General features: G+C 41.6%; 1 protein-coding gene across 1 annotated transcript in view; it reads left to right on the top strand.

The window, feature by feature from the left end:
• The first annotated feature begins 361 nt into the window (after positions 1-361).
• LOC115136078 (ceramide synthase-like) overlaps positions 362-18406 on the top strand; it is a 45882-nt gene continuing 27837 nt past the window's right edge. The window contains exon 1 of the mRNA XM_029671480.2: positions 362-995. Coding sequence (XP_029527340.1) covers positions 874-995 — 122 coding nt within the window. The 5' untranslated portion in view covers positions 362-873. The remainder of the gene's footprint in view (positions 996-18406) is intronic.

Raw genomic sequence — 18406 nt, 5'->3', positions numbered from 1 at the left:
ACAATGCAAGAGTGACAGAGCTCTTTTGATACTTATATGTTTTATACAGCGTTTAAGGTGATTAGAAATAGCATGCACATTACATCAATACATATACAGAAAATACATAAAAATGTGGTGAATATTTATATTTCTACTTCTCTTTTGTGATACATATAAATAGAGTGTTTTTAAAGAAAATGCATGCTTTTATAATAATGCATAGTCTAATTCAGTGTTCTAGTGGAGACTAGTAAGAGTTGGCCACTAAAACAGCTACATTCAGAATAATCAGGGTTCTGTAACGGTATGCAGCACGGGTCCGCTGCTGCCTAGATGGCGCTGTCTTGCGGAATGCACCTTGCAGTCCACTGTGTGTAGGGTCTGCACCGTCAGGCATAAAAGCGCTTGTCGAGTCGTTGATGGTTAGCAGCATAGCACCCCATCTCGAAGAAGCATAGGTCGAACCTTGCCTTTCCGCGGTTTAATTCACATATTTATGATATTCATCGTGGACTACCGGGCGCATGTTTTTGCTGGTTGAATAATCTCAAACCTCGTAATTAAAGTGTATTCCGCGGCATGTAGTTAGCGTGTTGGCTAACGTTACCGGCTTTGCGCCAGGGCAGGAGTGAAGACCAATCAATCGCCGGGTACCTTCACCGCTAGTTTTTGTGTAACGGTACAGTGTGGTGCTGCTGAGGCAAGGGAAAAAACGCAGCGGTCACCGGTGACTGGATCTTGTGGGGTGAGCACCAATGCAGTCTAGAAAACACGGCGAATCCCAGTCACCGGTGTAAAACACGGTGTGTAAAATACATTTAGTAGCCCTCGAACCAAATTATAATAATAGATAGGTCGCTAGCTTGATAGCAGGACAAGTGCAACGCAAGGATGTTGCAAGTGCTGGCTTGCGGCGTCGTAGTTTTTCCCGGTCTCTTCTTCATCTTTCGGAGAGTACTCCCTTCCATTTTCAAACAGTGGACCGATGCCGACGTTGTACTGGTCAGCGAGAGGTAATTATTAATTTCCTTTCTTTATGGTATATGTTTAACCCTGGACAAGCAGTAGCTGGCCCTAAGGCTATGCTAGCTAGCTAGCTGGTTAGCACGGTCGTGCAAGCTGATAAAACAAATTGAGTCTTGAGCTTGGCACAAGGTTTTAACCGAATTAGCCACATTTGCTCTTTCAAACAGCGCTAAAATATATTATTAGATTAGATATTATTTGTTTGTAAATTTGATTTGTCTTAATGGCCATTACATGTCGTACTCGAAAATCTTATTGTAGGTAGCGTTAGTAGCGTTATTATAACGGTGGCTAACCCAGTGAATTACAACATAATAACTAACACTTTGGGAATATTGCTCCGTTTTGGTCAAAATTACGCACTCACGTGCGCAAGGGTCAATTCAATGTTCATTTGAACCCTGTCACTCTAGTTGGGAACCCTGTCACTCCAGTTGATAATCCCCGTCAACCTCCAACGCTGTGGTGGCTACTGAGTTATGCAATGTTAAGTGCTGAACTATACTGAGCGGATCGCTTGGTTTTAATAACGCTCTTATCAATTCTGTAATAATGCTCATCTAACGGGGAAAAAACAATTTTTTTTGGGACACGTGTGGATGCCCCAGGGGCTACATTCTCAGTAACCCGGTAAACTCCGTTTGAATGCCTCTCCAGTTTGCTACATTGTCACACAGCCCGTGTGTTGATGTTGTTTTCTTTAGATTAATTTTGACGTTATCTGTCTGCAATACCGCTATAGGATAAGTTTTGTTTTCCGATCTGTTGGCCAGCAACTTGTTGTGTTGTATTTATTTTACCTGCCTGTTAGAAGTGCCAGTGGGTCAGTCGTCTGGATAAGCTGCAGGATGTGATGCTTGAGTTGTTCTATCTCTAGCGGTATTTTAGCCAGTGATGTGTTTTACCGACACTGCATCTCAGTGCTAAAGGCGTCACTACAGACAACCTGGTTCAAATCCAGGCTGATTTGAACCTTGTCAGCTCAGGGATTAGATCTTGCAACCTTTCGGTCACAAGTCCAACGCTCTAACCACTAGGCTACCTGCCACCCCTACAGGTGGGTTCAAGGCCCACCACCATGACAGAACATCAGATAATTAATTCCCATGTACCCACACTGTTCGAATCCATGCTTTATGTAATAATCTAGGCCTCGTATTAATTATAATATGGTAATTATGTCAACACGCTTATCCAATGAAACATACATTTCAATATATATACACTACCGTTCAAAAGTTTGGGGTCACTTAGAAATGTCCTTGTTTTTGAAAGAAAAGCAAAAGTCCATTAAAATAGCATAAAATTGATCAGAAATACAGTGTAGACATTGTTAATGTTATAAATTACTTTGTAGCTGGAAACGGCAGATTTTTAAGTTGCTAAATTGTAATTACTTCGCTACTATGGCCTATTTTCTTTGCCTTACCTCACGCCATTTGCACACACTGTATATAGACTTTATTTTTTTCTATTGTGTTATTGACTGTGAGCTAGTTTATTCCATGTGTAACTCTGTGATGTTGTTTGTGTCGCACTGCTTTGCTTTATGTTGACCAGGTCGCAGTTGTAAATGAGAACTTGTTCTCAACTACCTTACCTGGTTAAATAAAGGTTAAATAAAATAAAACAACTTCTGACTTCAACTATATATCCAAAGCAAAAAACATCTACATTTAAATGGTCTTAATATTATTTTGCATATATTTCCGTTAATTCCCACAGAAAGTTTCCACCGTAGAATATTCCCCAACATGTGCAACCCTAGTCGCACCATTCTCTGTTTACCCTAGACACTGGATCTGGCGTTCCTGGCACCGACCATCATACCACTCTCAAAGTCGCTTAAGTCACTAGTTTTTCCCATTCTAGAGTTCAATTGAACAGTAACAATGCCTCGATGCCTGTCTGCTTGCTTTATATAGCATGCGAATGCCACGTGCGATCCATTGTCATGAAATGGGTGGTGTACCTAATAAACTGGCCTGTGTGTATATAAAACATTAAGAACACCTGCTCTTTCCATGACAGACCAGGTGAATCCAGGTGAAAGCTATGATCCCTTTTTTTATGTCACTTGTTAAATCCATTTCAATCAGTGTAGAAGGGGAGGGGACAGGTTAAATAAGGATTTTTAAGCCTTGAGACAATTGAGACATGGATTGTGTATGTGTGCTATTCAGAGGGTGAATGGGCAAGACAAAATATTTAGGTGTCTTTGAATGGGGTATAGTAGTAGGTGCTGGGCACACTGGTTTGTGTCAAGAACTGCAATGCTTCTGGGTTTTCCACGCTTAACAGTTTCCTGTGTGTATCAAGAATGGTCTACCACCCAAAGGACATCCAGCCAGCTTGACACAACTGTGGGAAGCATTAGAGTCAACATGGCCAGCATCTCTGTGGAACACTTTCTACACCTTGTGGAGTCCATGCCCTGGAAAATTTAGACTGTTCTGAGCGCAAAAGGGGGTGCAACTCAATATTAGGAATGTGTTTCTATTGTTTTGTACACTCCGTGTATATAGCCTACTATAGTCATTGTATGTGGCTATTGGCCAACACAGTAGTAATATAGGCCTAATTAAATCCAAAGAAACATATTGTTATGACATTTATTCATTAGGTTATATTTGGCTAATACAATACCTAAATCAAACCCACAGCTCAGCTATTTTGAGCCCCATGCTCCTCCAACCAACTGAAAATCATGCTGTATGTGGCCATTTCCACATTTGATATTTTTTGGCACAATGATACAACAGCATCAGGGTACCTATAGGCAAGACATGACCTTGCCCCAGTTTAAAAAGAACTGAGTTTATCTGGATTGGAGAATAGTTTCCTCCACAGTGATGGAGAGAGACATGGTCACAGCGTTGCACCAGAAGGTTTTCAGCTGCCCCATTTCTGCTATTATGTGAATGTCAGTTTTCAATGTGTGGCTGCATCCCACATTTTTCTGAAGTGTGCACTTGACTTGTGTACTCCACTTACAATTAAAGCATGATTCTATGCTAGAGGGAGTTTCCACCATATTTTTCTTGTACCAGTCATTTCCATGGATGGGGTCCTGGGGTCCAGCAAAATTAAGGCAGTTATACATTTTAAAAACATTACAATACATTCATAACAGATTTCACAACATATTAAGTGTGTGCCCTCAGGCCTCTACTCTACTACCACATAGCATCTGTAACACAAAATCCATGTGTACATGTGTGTATATAGTGTGTTTGTTATTGTGTGTTTGAATGCATGTGTCTTTGTTTGTGTGGCTTCACTGTCCCTGCTGTTCTGTAAGGTTTTTTAAATACAATTTTACTTCTTGCATGAGTTACTTGATGTGGAATAGAGTTCCATGTAGCCATGGCTCTATGTATTACTGTGCACCCCCCATTTTCTGTTCTGGATTTGGGGACTGTGAAGAGACCTCTGGTGGCATGTCTTGTGGGGTATGCATGGGTGTCCGAGCTGCCAGTAGTTAAAACATACAGCTCGGTGCATTCAACATGTCAATACCTCTCACAAATACAAGTAGTGAAGAAGTCAAGCTCTCTTCCACTTTCAGCCAGGAGAGATTGACATGCATATTATGGTTAGCTCTCTGTGTACATCCAAGGGCCAGCCGTGCTGCCCTGTTCTGAGCCAATTGCAATTTTCCTAAGTCCTTTTTGTGGCACCTGACCACACGACTGAACAGTAGTCCTGGTGCGACAAAACTAGGGCCGGTAGGACCTGCCTTGTTAGTGCTGTTAAGAAGGCAGAGCATCGCTTTATTATAGACAGACTTCTCCCCATCCTAGCTACTGTTGTTTCAGTATGTTTTGACCATGTCAGTTTACAATCCTGAGTTACTCCAAGCAGTTTAGTCTCCTCAACTTGCTCAATATCCACATTATTCATTACAAGATGTCAAATCAAATTGTATTAGTCACATGTAGGGTTGCAAAGGGTAGGACACTTTCTGGTAAATTTAAAAAAGAAAATCAGAAATTGTCCATGGGAAGTTAAGCTCGGGAATTTGGGGAATGTTGCTTAAATTCATCAAAAAAGCTAGCTTATAACAGTGAATGTTTTTTGTGGGATACACAAGGTAATTCTAGGTCTTGTGGCATATTTTGGTTACATTATCCCCAATTCAATGGAATTGCAATCCTCTGCATACACAGTACATTCCTCCATCACATGTGTAGTGCGCTCTTCCATCACATGTACAGCTGATTCTCAAGATCTTACACACTAATGAGATGCTATAGAGCCCACACTACCACACTGTCTGAGCCAAGGCCTACATGCTTTCTGGTAAGTTTTGATTACAATATTGGGTGGGGTGAATATATTTTATGGGACATGCATGATATTTTGTTAACTAATAAATAGTAGCCTAAGGCAAAGTGTGTTTAAATAATTTCTAACTTGTTAACAATTTCTGCTAGTTAGTTTTTGCTATCATGTGGATTTTTAGCTTGCTTGAAACTGCTAACTGAGTGTTAATTCACCTGTTTACATAAATGTTTTAAAATTAAACATGTATCTTACAAAGGAGTTGTTTAATCTAACTGCTTAACTATTTATCTGTACATGGAATTGTATTTGTTGTTTTTTTTTACTCTTTTTTCCCCTAATCTTTACAGGAAAATGACACGGGCACTATCTGATGTGTGGAGACATTTACTGCCGCTAATGTAGAAGGAAAAGCTGTGTACATTTGCAAATACTGTGCCAAATCACATGTGAAGAATGCAACAAAGATGCAGAATCATCTGGCCAAGTGCATAAAGTTCCCTCAGCACTCACAACAAGCAACCTCTGACAAAAGTCCCTCTACTTCTATTCGAGGTGAAAATTATGAATCAGACACTTTATCGATAGCAACAGCTCATGGTTCTCCTGGAATCAGAAGTTTTTTTGACTCAATGGAGGATCATAGTCAGAGAAATGCTGATGAATGTCTTGCTCGAGCTGTATATGCAACTGGTTCACCTCTGATGCTCACAGGCAATGTGTATTGGACAAGATTTCTGAATGTTCTTCGCCCAGCACACACCCCTCCAACCAGACATGCTTTATCTATTCATTTGCTGGATGCAGAGTTCAACAGAGTTCAAGTGAAGGTCAAGCAAATCATAGAGAAAGCAGACTGTATTGCATTCATCTCTGATGGGTGGTCGAACGTTCTTGGGCAAGGAATAATTAACTACATCATCTCCACCCCTCAACCAGTATTCTATAAGAGCACAGACACAAGGGACAACAGACACACCGGTCTCTATATTGTAGTTGAGTTGAAGGCAGTCTTCATTGTCCTTGGACCACAGAAAGTATTTGCACTGGTGACAGACAATGCTACGAACATGAAGGCTGCTTGGTTTGAAGTTGAGGAGTCCTACCCTCACATCACACCCATTGGCTGTGCTGCTCATGCATTGAATCTGCTCCTCAAGGACATAATGGCACTGAAAACAAGAGAGCCAAGGAAATGGTTAGGTATGTGAAGGGTCATCAAGTTATAGCAGCAATCTACCTCACCAAGCACAGTGAGAAGAATAAGTGCACCACATTGAAGCTGCCCAACAACACTCGTTGGGGTGGTGTTGTCATTATGTTTGACAGTCTCCTGGAGGGGAAGGAGTCTCTCTGTGCACCTTTCATCCAATCTACTCAATACTGCCCCTGCAGCCATAAGAAGTTAAAGGTCTTGCACACATCAGCTGCGGAGAGCGTGATCACACAGTCGTCCGGGAACAACTGGTGTTCTCATGCATGTTTCAGTGTTATTTTCCTTGAAGCAAGCATAGACATAGTTTAGCTCATCTGGTAGGCTTGTGTGTGTCACTGGGCAGCTCTTGGCTTTCCTTCCCTTTGTAGTCTGTAATGATTTGCAAGCCCTGCTACCAGTTGGATAGAATTATGGTTAGATTTACCAAATTGAGGGCGAGGGAGAGCTTTGTACGTGTCTCTGTGTGTGGTGTAAAGGCGGTCTAGAATTTTTTCCCCTCTGGTTGCACATGTAACTTTTTTTTGTATTTTTTATTATTATTAATTTATTTAAAATAAAAAAAGATTTACCTTTTATTTAACTAAGCGAGTCAGTTAAGAACAAATTCTTATTTTCAATGACAGCCTAGGAACTGCCTTGTTCAGCGGCAAACAAGAGATTTTTACCTTGTCAGCTCAGTGATTTGATCTTGCAACCTTTCGGTTACTAGTCCAACGCTCTAACCACTAGGCTACCTGCCGCCACATGCTGATAGACATTTGGTAAAATGGATTTAAGTTTTCCAGCATTATTGTCCCCGGCCACTAGGAGCACCGCCTCTGGATGAGTGTTTTCCTGTTTGCTTATGGCGGAATACAGCTCATTGAGTGTGGCCTTAATGCCAGCATCGGTCTGCGGTGGTATGTAGACAGCTACGAAAAATATAGATAACTCTTTAGGTAGATAGTGTGGTTTAGAGCTTATCATGAGATACTCTACCTCAGGCAAGCAAACCCTCGAGACTTCCTTAGAATTCTTGCACCAGCTGTTGTTTACAAATATACATAGTCGGTTGCCCCTTGTCTTACCAGACGCCACTGTTCTTTCCTGCCGATACATCGTATAACTAGCCAGCTAGTTAATGTCGTCTTTCATCCACGAGCCCGTGAAGCATAAGATATTACATTTTTAGTGTCCCGTTGGTAGTTAAATCTTCCTCGTAGGTCGTCAATTTTATTTTCCAATGATTGCATGTTAGCTAGTAGAACGGAAGGCAGTGGGGGTTTATTCGATCGCCTATGAATTCTCCGAATGCAGCCCGAACTCCGTTGGACCTGTTGCCAGGAAAGCAGTATGTCTTTCACGTCGGGCTCATTGGACTCGTTAAGGTTTAGGGTTTAGTGAATGATTTGTCCTAAATACAATGCAGTTAGTTTTTGAAATACTTAGGACTAGTGATGCATCGATGTGACATTTTTGGCCGATACAGATATCCAATATTTTCCTTGCCAAAAAAACGATACCGATAACCTATATTTAACATTTTTGGGGCCTTTTTAAGCATTCTAGTGACATTTAAATAGACCGCTGCATCCATGTGTGTGTGTTAACTAAGGCACTGCATCTCAGTTCAAGAGGCATCACTACAGTCCCTGTTCAATTCCAGGCTGTATCACATCCGGCCATGATTGGGATTCCCATAGGGCGGAGCACGATTGGCCCAGCATCGTCCAGGTTTGGCCAGGGTAGGCCATCATTGTAAATAATAATTTGTTCTCAACTGACATGCCTAGTTAAATAAAGGTTACACACCACACTGACCAAAAAGTTATTTAGTTGGCATTTACGTATGTCCCCATTTACCAGTAAAACATCATCAAAACGTATTTCTTTCACTTGCTGTGCTGTTTCGTTGTTCAATTGTTCAGTCGTTTCATTCTCGACCAGGATTTCATCATACATGTCAAGCAGTGATCTTTTTCAACTATGTCTGTCCGTGGCCTTTCTTCCTCGGTGCGCACTGTCACTGTGTCCGTTTCCAGCTTGTCCAGCTGTTTATATAACACTTCATATATATAACATTTCATAAACCCTGTTTCTTTTTTGCGTCAAAGTAGTGGTCCTTGTACATAGCCTCGAGCATGGTGGGAACACAGTAAAGATAGAATGCCACCGAATCGCATGTTCACAGCCTGTCGGCAGTTTAGTTGAGCAGGCGTTTTAATGCCATGGCAGAGGGTATCACATCTGCTGAAGACGCGTTTGATGAGCTTATTTCTCGAGTCAGTTGTTTGAATTGAGCTAGCTAGTGTGTTCATGTTTCAAACATGTTCTCAAATGCCATTGAAATGGCAGCAGCAATATGACAACCAGCACATTCATAAGCATGCAATACAACTTTCCTCAGTACGAAATCTTCGACGACCACTGTGCTGTCACTCAGTATGCTCATGGGGCTGATATTGCTGGTCCAAATGTCAGTCGTGAAGCTAATAGCAGTGAAGTTATTACTGTGTAATTCGAGTAGGGCAACATCTGAAAAATAGCGCACTTGGGACTAGAAGTCGACCGATTAATCGGAATGGTCGATTAATTAGGGCCGATTTCAAGTTTTCATAACAATCGGAAATTTTTGGGCGCCGATTTAAAAAAAAAATATATATTTTTTTATACGTTTTATTTAACTAGGCAAGTCAGTTAAGAACACATTCTTATTTTCAATGACGGCCTAGGAACTGTGGGTTAACTGCCTCATTCAGGGGCAGAATGACAGATTTTCACCTTGTCAGCTCAGGAGATCCAATCTTGCAACCTTACAGTTAACTAGTCCAACGCAATAACGACCTGCCTCTCTCTCGTTGCACTCCACAAGGAGACTGCCTGTTACGTGAATGCAGTAAGCCAAGGTAAGATGCTAGCTAGCATTAAACTTATCTTATAAAAAAAACAATCAATCATAATCACTAGTTAACTACACATGGTTGATGATATTACTAGATATTATCTAGCATGTCCTACGTTGCATATAATCTGACTGAGCATACAAGCATACAAGTATCTGACTGAGCGGTGGTAGGCAGAAGCAGGCACGTAAACATGAATTCAAACAGCACTTTCGTGCGTTTTGCCAGCAGCTCTTCGTTGTGCGTCAAGCATTGCGCTGTTTATGACTTCAAGCCTATCAACTCCCGAGATGAGGCTGGTGTAACCGAAGTGAAATGGCTAGCTAGTTAGCGCGCGCTAATAGCGTTTCAAACGTCACTCGCTCTGAGCCTTCTAGTAGTTGTTCCCCTTGCTCTGCATGGGTAACGCTGCTTCGATGGTGGCTGTTGTCGTTGTGTTGCTGGTTTGAGCCCAGGGAGGAGCGAGGAGAGGGACGGAAGCTATACTGTTACACTGGCAATACTAAAGTGCCTATAAGAACATCCAATAGTCAAAGGTTAATGAAATACAAATGGTATAGAGGGAAATAGTCCTATAATAACTACAACCTAAAACTTCTTACCTGGGAATATTGAAGACTCATGTTAAAAGGAACCACCAGCTTTCATATGTTCTCATGTTCTGCGCAAGGAACTGAAATGTTAGCTTTCTTACATAGCACATATTTTACTTTTACTTTCTTTTCCAACACTTTGTTTTTGCATTATTTAAACCAAATTGAACATGTTTCATTATTTACTTGAGGCTAAATTGATTTTATTTATGTATTATATTAAGTTAAAATAAGTGTTAATTCAGTATTGTTGTAATTGTCATTGTTACAAATAAATTATATAAAAATTGGCCGATTTAATCGGTAGCAGCTTTTTTGGTCCTCCAGTAATCGGTCTCGGTATCGGCGGTGAAAAATCATAATCGGTCGACCTCTACTTGGTACATCACCCATGACAGAGAACGGTTGATTTGTCAAGGGCAATGAATCCCATTATCTTGGCGTTAATGGATTTCACCTTTCAGTTCTCGCTGAAATGTTCTTACTCTTTCAAATGACTGCTCAACTTGCTCAATCCACACAGCACACATTGTGGGCTAGGTTAGCAATGCATCGTTGCACATGTAGCGCACAATTTTATGTGGCGTCATTACATCATGTACAGTTGAAGTCGGAAGTTTACATACACTTAGGTTGGAGTCATTAAAACTCTCCACAAATTTCTTGTTAACAAACTATAGGTTTGTCAAGTCAGTTAGGACATCTACTTTGCATGACACAAGTAATTTTTCCAACAATTGTTTACAGATTATTTTACTTATAATTCACTGTATCACAATTCCAGTGGATCAGAAGTTCTGTCTCCTGGAGATTAACGTACTTTGGTGCAAAAAGTGCAACTCAATCCCAGAACAACTCAATCCCAGACTTTGTGAAGATGCTGAAGGAAACCGGTACAAAAGTATCTATATCCACATTAAAACGAGTCCTTTATCGACATAACCTGAAAGACCGCTCAGCAAGGAAGAAGCCACTGCTCCAAAACCGCCATTAAAAAATCCAGACTACGGTTCGCAACTGCACATGGGGACAAAGATCGTACTTTTTGGAGAAATGTCCTCTGGCCTGATGAATCAAAAATAGAACTGTTTGGCCGTAATGACCATTACTATGTTTGGAGGAAAAAGGGGGAGATTTGCAACCGTGAAGCACATGGGTGGCAGCATCATGTTGTGGGGGTGCTTTGCTGCAGGAGGGACTGGTACACTTCACAAAATAGATGGCTTCATGAGGAGGGAAAATTATGTGGATATATTGAAGCAACATCAAGACATCAGTCAAGTCAGGGAGTTAAAGCTTGGGTCTTCCAAATGGACAATGACCCCAAGCATACTTCCAAAGTTGAGGCAAAATAAGGACAACAAAGTCAAGGTATTGAAGTGGCCATCACAAAGCCCTGACCTCAATCCTATAGAACATTTGTGGGCAGAACTGAAAAATTGTGTGCGAGCAAGGAGGGCTACAAACCTGACTCAGTTACACCAGGTCTGTCAGGAGGAAGGGGCCAAAATTCACCCAACTTATTGTGGGAAGGTTGTGGAAGGCTACCCAAAACGTTTGACCCAAGTTAAACAATTTAAAGGCAATGCTACCAAATACTAATTGAGTGTATGTAAGCTTCTGACCCACTGGGAATGTGATGAAAGAAATAAAAGCTGAAAGAAATAATTCTCTCTACTATTATTCTGACATTTCACATTCTTAAAATAAAGTGGTGATCCTAACTGATCTAAGACAGGGAATTTTACTCTGGTTAAATGTCAGGAATTGTGAAAAACTGAGTTAAATGTATTTGGCTAAGGTAAACTTACGACTTCAACTGTACCTACGTTATATACAGTTGAAGTCGGAAGTTTACATACACCTTAGCCAAGTACATTTAAACTCTGTTTTTAACAATTCTTGACATTTTCACAGAGGAGCTCTGTCAGAGTGACCATCGAGTTCTTGGTCACCTCCCTGACCAAGGCCCTTCTCCTCCAATTGCTCAGTTTGGCTGAGTGGCCAGCTCTAGGAAGAGTCTTGGTGGTTCCAAACTTCTTGCATTTAAGAATGATGAAAGCCGCTGTGTTCTTTGGGACCTTCAATGCTGCAGAAATGTTTTGCTACCCTGTGCCTCGACGCAATCATGTCTCGCCGTTCTACAGACAATTCCTTTGACCTCATGCCTTGGTTTTTTCTCTGACGTGCCCTGTCAACTGTGGGACCTTATATAGACAAGTGTGTGCCTTTCCAAATCATGTCCAATCAAGTTGTAGAAACATGTCAAGGATGATCAATTGAAACAGGATGCACCTGAGCTTAATTTTGAGTCTCATAGCAAGAGATCTGAAGGCTTATGTAAATAAGTGTTTTATATATACATTTTCAAAAATGTCTAACCTGTTTTCGCTTTGTCAATATGAGGTATTGTGTGTAGATGAGGGGGGGGGGATGATTTAATCAATTTCAGAGTAATAAGGCTGTAACATAATAAAATGTGGAAAAAGTCAACGGGTCTGAATACTTTCCGAATGCACTGCAGATGGATAAGATCTATACTAGATGGGCTCTCAAACCCTGTTCCTGGAGAGCTACCGTCCTATAGGTTTTCGCTCCAACCCTAATCTTGCACATTACTAATAATTAACTGGTTGAAAAGCTGAATCAGGTTAGTTACAACTGGGGTTGGAGCAAAAACCTACAGGGGGGTAGTTCTCCAGTAACAGCGTCGGAGAGCTTGGCCTAGAAACTAGAAGGATAGATTGATAGACACTAGATAACAGCTGCTGCGCAATGTCTAATATTAGTATTGCTCGCCTGAGGTAGAATTCCTTATGATAAGCTGTAGACCACACTAACTAACAAAAGAGTTCTCATCTATATTATTTGTTGCCGTCTATTTACCACCACAGACCGATGCTGGCACTAAGACCGCACTCAACGAGCTGTATAAGGCCATAAGGAAAAAATAAAATGCAGAAGCGGCGCTCCTAGTGGCCGGGGGCATTAATGCAGGCAAACTTAATCCATTTCACCTAATTTCAACCAGCATGTCATGCAACCAAAGGAAAAAAAACTCTAGACCACATTTACTCCACACACAGAGATGCATACAAAGCTCTCCCTCACCCTCCGTTTGGCAAATCTGACCATAATTCTATCCTCCTGATTCCGAGTCACTTGGAAGTACCAGTGACTCGCTCAATACGGAGGTGGTCAGAGGACGCGGATGCTACAGTACAGGACTGTTTTGCTAGCACAGACTGGGATATGTTCTGGGATTCATCCAATGGCATTGAGAAGTATACCACCTCAGTCATCGGCTTCATCAACAAGTGCATCAACGGCGTCGTCCCCACAGTGACCATACATATCCCAACCAGAAGCCATGGATTACAGGCAACATCTGCATTGAGCTAAAGGCTAGAGCTGCCGCTTTCAAGGAGCAGGACACTAATTCGGACGCTAATACGTAAAACCGCTATGCCCTCAGACTAACCATTAAACAGGCAAAGCATCAATACAGGATTAAGATTGGACTGAATCCTACTACACCGGCTCTGACGCTCGTCGGATGTGGCAGGGCTTGCAAACTATTACGGACTACAAAGGGAAACTCAGACCAAATGGCTCTTTAACAGCTTCTACCCCAAGCCATAAGACTGCTGAACAATTAATCAAATGGCCACCGAACAAATTACTTTCATTCCCCCCATTTGTTTTTACACTGCTGCTACTCACTGTTTATTATCTATGTATAGTCACTCTACACCTACCTACATGTACGAATGACCTCAACTAACCTGTACCCCCGCACACTGACTCAGTACCGGTACCCCCTGTATATAGCCTCGTTACTGGTGTGTTATTGTGTTACTTTTTATCATATTTTTTATTTAGTATATATTTCTTTTTACATTTTTTTTGCTTTAGTTTTATTTGTTAAATATTTTCTTAGCTATTCTTGAACTGCACTGTTGGTTAAGGGCTTGTAAGTAAGCATTTCACGGTACTTGTCGTATTCGGTACATGTGACAAATAAAGTTTGATTTGAGATATGCTTCTAGATACTGTAGATGTATAGATAGCTGTTAGATACTTATTTGTCCTTAGGGAAGAAATTATAGGCCTATAAACTTCAAAGGCTATTCATTGTTAACATAAAATGGGTGGATAGACTATAGAGTACAATATAATGAACCAAAGCACCACTGAATGAATCATTGTTCATCAGGGCAGTGTTCACTAGGGCATTGCAACGGAAAACTAAAATGAGTCCTTCCCTGTTTCAGTCCAAGTTCTTCTATTTGGTACCTACCTAGCCTACATGAACATGAGCCAGTACTAAGTAACCATGTGGGTTAATCCACATCACTCCATCCCTTCTGAACAGGCCTCGGGGTCTTCTCATTTTACTAAAGCCAGGAAATTGTGGATTTTGGTTGTGTTAGGAGAGGCAACCAGTAGCCTCTTTTGTTTTGTCAATAGCTTCCAACCAGTTATTATAGTGTCCAGTTTAGGGGATGAATGAATTGACCACATCAGGCTAGGCTTAATCTGTGTATGAGGAGAGAGCGAGACAGAAAGAGTGCAGGGCTGCTGGACTCGCTACTGTCTGTGCCTTTAACCTTTCTGGGATATTCGGGACTGTAGCGCCCCACCCCGCCAACAGCCAGTGAAAGTGCAGGGCGCCAAATTCAAAACAACAAGAATCTCATAATTAAAATTCCTCAAACATACAAGTATTTTACACCATTTTAAAGATAAAATTCTCGTTAATCCAGCCACAGTGTCTGATTTCAAAAAGGCTTTACAGCGAAAGCACCACAAACGATTATGTTAGGTCACCACCAAGTCACAGAAAAACACAGCCATTTTTCCAGCCAAAGAGAGAAGTCACAAAAAGCAGAAATATAGATAAAATGAATCACTAACCTTTGATGATCTTCATCAGATGACACTCATAGGACTTCATGTTACACAATACAGGTATGTTTTGTTCAATAAAGTGCATATTTACATCCAAAATGGATTATGTTCAGTAGTTCCAAAACATGCAGTGATTTTGCAGAGAGCCACATCAATTCACAGAAATACCCATAATAAACATTGATAAAAAATACAACTATTATACATGGAATTAGAGATATACTTCTACTTAATGCAACCGCTGTGTCAGATTTTTAAAAAACTTTACGGAAAAAGTCCAAATCAGCCAAAGAAATATCTGCCATGTTGTGTAGTCTACATTAATCAGAAATAGCATTATAAATATTCACTTACCTTTGATGATCTTCATCAGAATGCACTCACAGGAATCCTAGTTCCACAATAAATGTTTATGTCCAAATAGCTACTTTTGTTAGCGCGTTTTGTAAACAAATTCAAAGTCAGGAAGCGCGTTCACTAGGAGCAGACGAAACGTCAAAAAGTTCCGTTACAGTCCGTAGAAACATGTCAAACGATGTATAGAATCAATCTTTAGGATGTTTTTAACATAAATCTTCAATAATGACCGCGCGTCACGAGCTTGTGGCACTCTGCCAGACCACTGACTCAAAGAGCCCTTATGAGCCCCTCCTTTACAGAAGAAGCCTCAAACAAGTTTCTAAAGACTGTTGACATCTGGTGGATGCCTTAGGAAGTGCAACATGACCAATATCCCACTGTATCTTCAATAGGGAATGAGTTGAAAAATGACCAACCTCAGATTTCCCACTTCCTGGTTGGATTTTTTCTCCAGTTTTCACCTGCCATATGAGTTCTGTTATACTCACAGACATCATTCAAACAGTTTTAGAAACGTCAGAGTGTTTTCTATCCAAATATACTAATTATATGCATATTATAGATTTTATGGCTGAGTAGCAGGCAGTTTACTCTGGGCACCTTATTCATCCAATATACTCAGTACTGCCCCCTAGTCACCAAGAAGTTAATGAGTGTTGCTCTGTTTGCTCTTTTCCTCTCACTCTGCACTCTTTTCCCGGTCGGCCCGGGCAGGCACCAGTGCACTGTGCTGCTCTAAATTACACACACCATTAACCATAGGAGGAGAAAAACACTGCTCCTGACTCAGAGAGGGCAGAAGGGAGAGAGAGTGAGAGGGTAGTCTTCAAAACGTGGCCCTGCCACACACAGTAGCCATAAAGAAAGAAAAGGAAGACCGACTGACTCTGTTCTGGGAAAAGGAAGCCACGGTTAGGGAAGAAAGGGAAACATGACAAAACATGGCAACCCACCTCCCTCTCTTCCCCCTCAAGTCCTTTAAAGGGAGAACACAATTGTGGGTTTTGAAAATCTAGGTCTCGTGACAGAGTGTGCAGCCCGAGGAGGCAGTGAGGCGTGGAGGTAAAAACAGGGGGGTGTATGGAGGGCAGTTGGGGTGAAGGAAGGCAGGGGGGGATGGTGAAAGGGAGGAGGGGAGGTTGGTAGTCTTATCCAGCTACGGGCTGGTAGGGTCACATAACCACTGTCGTCATCACGACAGCCTGCGTTCCCGAGGAGAAGGGTGGCGGGCCTCCGGAGGAAACAGCTCTGTGTGTGTGTGCCTTCTCTCTCCCTCCCTCTGACCTAGCCTGGACTGAGAGACTCCATTGTGCTGCTAAATAGAATCACCCCTTTAATGATTTGGAAATCGTGCAATGCATAAAAGGCGTAAATAGCGAGTGGCTGTGGTAAGGGCGAATTAACGAGATTTCCGTAATATTTCAGAGCTGCTTATTGCCAGAGGTGCCAAGATCTGTCAAACTAAGCTGGGAGGTGGAAGTGCCTGGTTGAACAAGCCATTTTTCCACATTTTAAAGGGGAACTCCATTACTGTGTCTGAAATTGCACGCTATTCCCTAAAGTGTACTACTTTTGACTAGGGCCCATAGTGGTGCCATCTCTGCAGCACTCCACCAATCAGGCCTTTATGGTAGAGTGGCCAGACAGAAGCAACACCTCAGTAAAAGGCACATGACAGCCTGCTTGGAGTTTGCCAAAAGGCACCTGAAGGTCTCTCACACTATGAGAAACAAGATTCTCTGGTCTGATGAAACCACTCTTTGGCCTGAATGCCAAGTGTCACGTCTGGAGGAAACCTGGCACCATCCCTACGGAGAAGCATGGTGTTGGCAGCATCATGCTGTAGGAAAGTTTTTCAGCAGCAGGGACTGGGAGACTAGTCAGGATCGAGGGAAAGACGAACGGAGCAAAGTACAGAGATCCTTGATGAAAACCTGCTCCAGAGTGCTCAGGACCTCAGACTAGGGCAAGGTTCACCTTCCAACAGGACAACAACCCTAAGCAAACAGCCAAGACAACGCAGGAGTCGCTTCGGGACAATTCACTTCATGTCCTTGAGTGGCCCAGCCAGGGAGACCTGAAAATAGCTGTGCAGCGACGCTCCCCATCCAACCTGACAGAGCTTAAGGGGATCTGCAGAGAAGAATGGGAGAAACACCCCAAATACAGGCGTGCCAAGCTTGTAGCGTCATACCCAAGAAGTCGCGAGGCTGTAATCGCTGCCAAAGGTGCTTCAACAAGGGTCTGAATACTCATGTAAATGTGATATTTCAAAAAATTTTTTTATAAATGTGCAAAATAAAAAATAGTTTTTCATTATGGGGTGTTGTGTGCAGATTGATGAGGAAAATAAACAATTGAATCCATTTTGAACAAGGCTGTAACGTAACAAAGTGGAAAAAGCCAAGATTCTAAATACTTTCCGAATGCACTGATCTGGCCGTGGACCCCCTGCAGTACCTTTGCGGACCCCCAGGTCTAGAAAGTAGCCTGTACAATCGGTGTCCTCTAAGAAATGATTGTCTGGTTTAGCTTTTGTCTAAAGATTGGGTCAAAAGATTTGTACGGTTGGGGTCAATTCGAACTGAGGTCACCCAATTCAGGATGTGATTTTGAATTATAATTCTAAAATGGAAAACTTTAAAAAAAAAAAAAATAAAAAATCTTCATTTGTTGCAACACCTGTGAATGTGAGTCAATTGCTGACATTTTGCGTGACATCTCACATTACAGACATGGGGTGCAAACAGTTTCAATGAAGGCAGGTCCAGAAAGAAAGGGAGAAGTGAAACTACAATGAAACTGAGTCCTCCATTATGCTACATGTGAATTGCACCCCAATCAATAACGTAGTTAATAAAAGTTTGCAGTTCAAGACCAAATGAAACAGTAAACTGATAAAATGGACTTTCTATTAGCCTGCCATAATAAATGCTTGTGAGACAGGATATGGAGTAGCCTACCCTGGGTAAAATGCTTACATCCTTAATTTGCCTGAAGAAAAATGATACTCTTGTCTATTTGCAACTTGTGAAGCGACATTCTTCCTTTAGAAAATGGAGAGTATGATGATGCTTTCTAGTTCTGCTCTCCCTATGATTTTCTCGTCTCTTCTTGAAATCTAACATACATTGATAAAAAAGTTGACAGCT

The sequence above is a fragment of the Oncorhynchus nerka genome, linkage group LG10, assembly GCF_034236695.1.
Source record: "Oncorhynchus nerka isolate Pitt River linkage group LG10, Oner_Uvic_2.0, whole genome shotgun sequence".
In the NCBI taxonomy this organism is placed as follows: Eukaryota; Metazoa; Chordata; class Actinopteri; order Salmoniformes; family Salmonidae; genus Oncorhynchus; species Oncorhynchus nerka.
The sequence above is the reverse complement of the archived record's forward strand: the minus strand, read 5'-3'. Positions and strand labels throughout refer to the sequence as shown.